At 38.0% G+C, this 1,025-nt stretch overlaps 1 protein-coding gene across 1 annotated transcript; it reads left to right on the plus strand.

Moving 5' to 3' along the window:
• The first annotated feature begins 219 nt into the window (after window positions 1-219).
• Window positions 220-684, plus strand: LOC148208617 (uncharacterized). Its single transcript, XM_088117255.1, has one exon. It carries the CDS (start codon window positions 220-222, stop codon window positions 682-684), a length of 465 nt encoding a protein of 154 aa, XP_087973381.1.
• Window positions 685-1,025: the final 341 nt, after the last annotated feature.

Raw genomic sequence — 1,025 nt, forward strand, 5'->3', positions numbered from 1 at the left:
TAAAGGCTATAGGAATAAGAGTTTTTCTGGTATTAACATTTAGTCAAGATTGTCTTGATTCAATGGAGGAATGGTCGATTGCTCCTCGGTGGAGGTTGTTGTAAACCATTAAAGTATCGTTGCAAATATAAATAAAAGTTTGGTACTTTATTAGAATTTCCTAAACTTAAAATTGGATTTAGAACTTATATCTAATCTAAAGTATGTTTGTTTGTCAGCATGAATAACTCAATAGTTCAACTCTTAGCTTCGGAAAAACTAAATGGAGATAATTATTCAACGTGGAAAAACAATCTCAATACAATATTAGCCGTTGATGACCTACGATTCGTCTTAACTGAGGAATGTCCTCAAACCCCTACCGCAAATGCGAACAGAAATGTTCGGGAAGCATTTGATCGATGGGACAAGGCCAACGATAAGGCCTGTGTTTACATTCTTGCCAGCGTGACCGATTTACTGGCAAAGAAACATGAACCCTTGATGACTGCAAAGGAAATTATGGATTCATTAAAGGCAATGTTCGGGCAACCATCATCAACCTTGAGACACGAGGCACTTAAATACGTTTACAACAAGAATGTGAAGACGGGGACCTTTGTTAGAGAATATGTCCTGGACATGATGGTCCACTTCAATACTACTGAAGTGAATGGGGCCACCATTGATGAGGCAAACAAATAAGTTTTATTATGAAGTCTCTTCCGAAGAGCTTCATATCATTTCAGACCAATTCTGCTCTGAATAAAATATAATTCAACTTGACAACCCTTCTAAACGAGCTCCAGCATTTCCATAACCTTACAAAGGCTAAGGGGAAGGAAGTGGAGGCAAACGTTGCCACCACAAAGAAAATACCAAGAGGTTCGACCTTTAAAGCAAAAGTTAGACCTTCAAATAACAGAAATGTTCAAATGAAGAAGAAGAAGGAAAAGGGAAAGGCTCTCATGGTTGACAAGGGAAAGAATGTTACAAAGTGAATATGTTTCCATTGCAACCAAGACGGGCATTGGAAGAGAAATTGA

The sequence above is a fragment of the Momordica charantia genome (genome assembly GCF_013281855.1).
Source record: "Momordica charantia cultivar OHB3-1 chromosome 10 unlocalized genomic scaffold, Mcharantia_2.0 BLBB01000010.1, whole genome shotgun sequence".
NCBI lineage: Eukaryota > Viridiplantae > Streptophyta > Magnoliopsida > Cucurbitales > Cucurbitaceae > Momordica > Momordica charantia.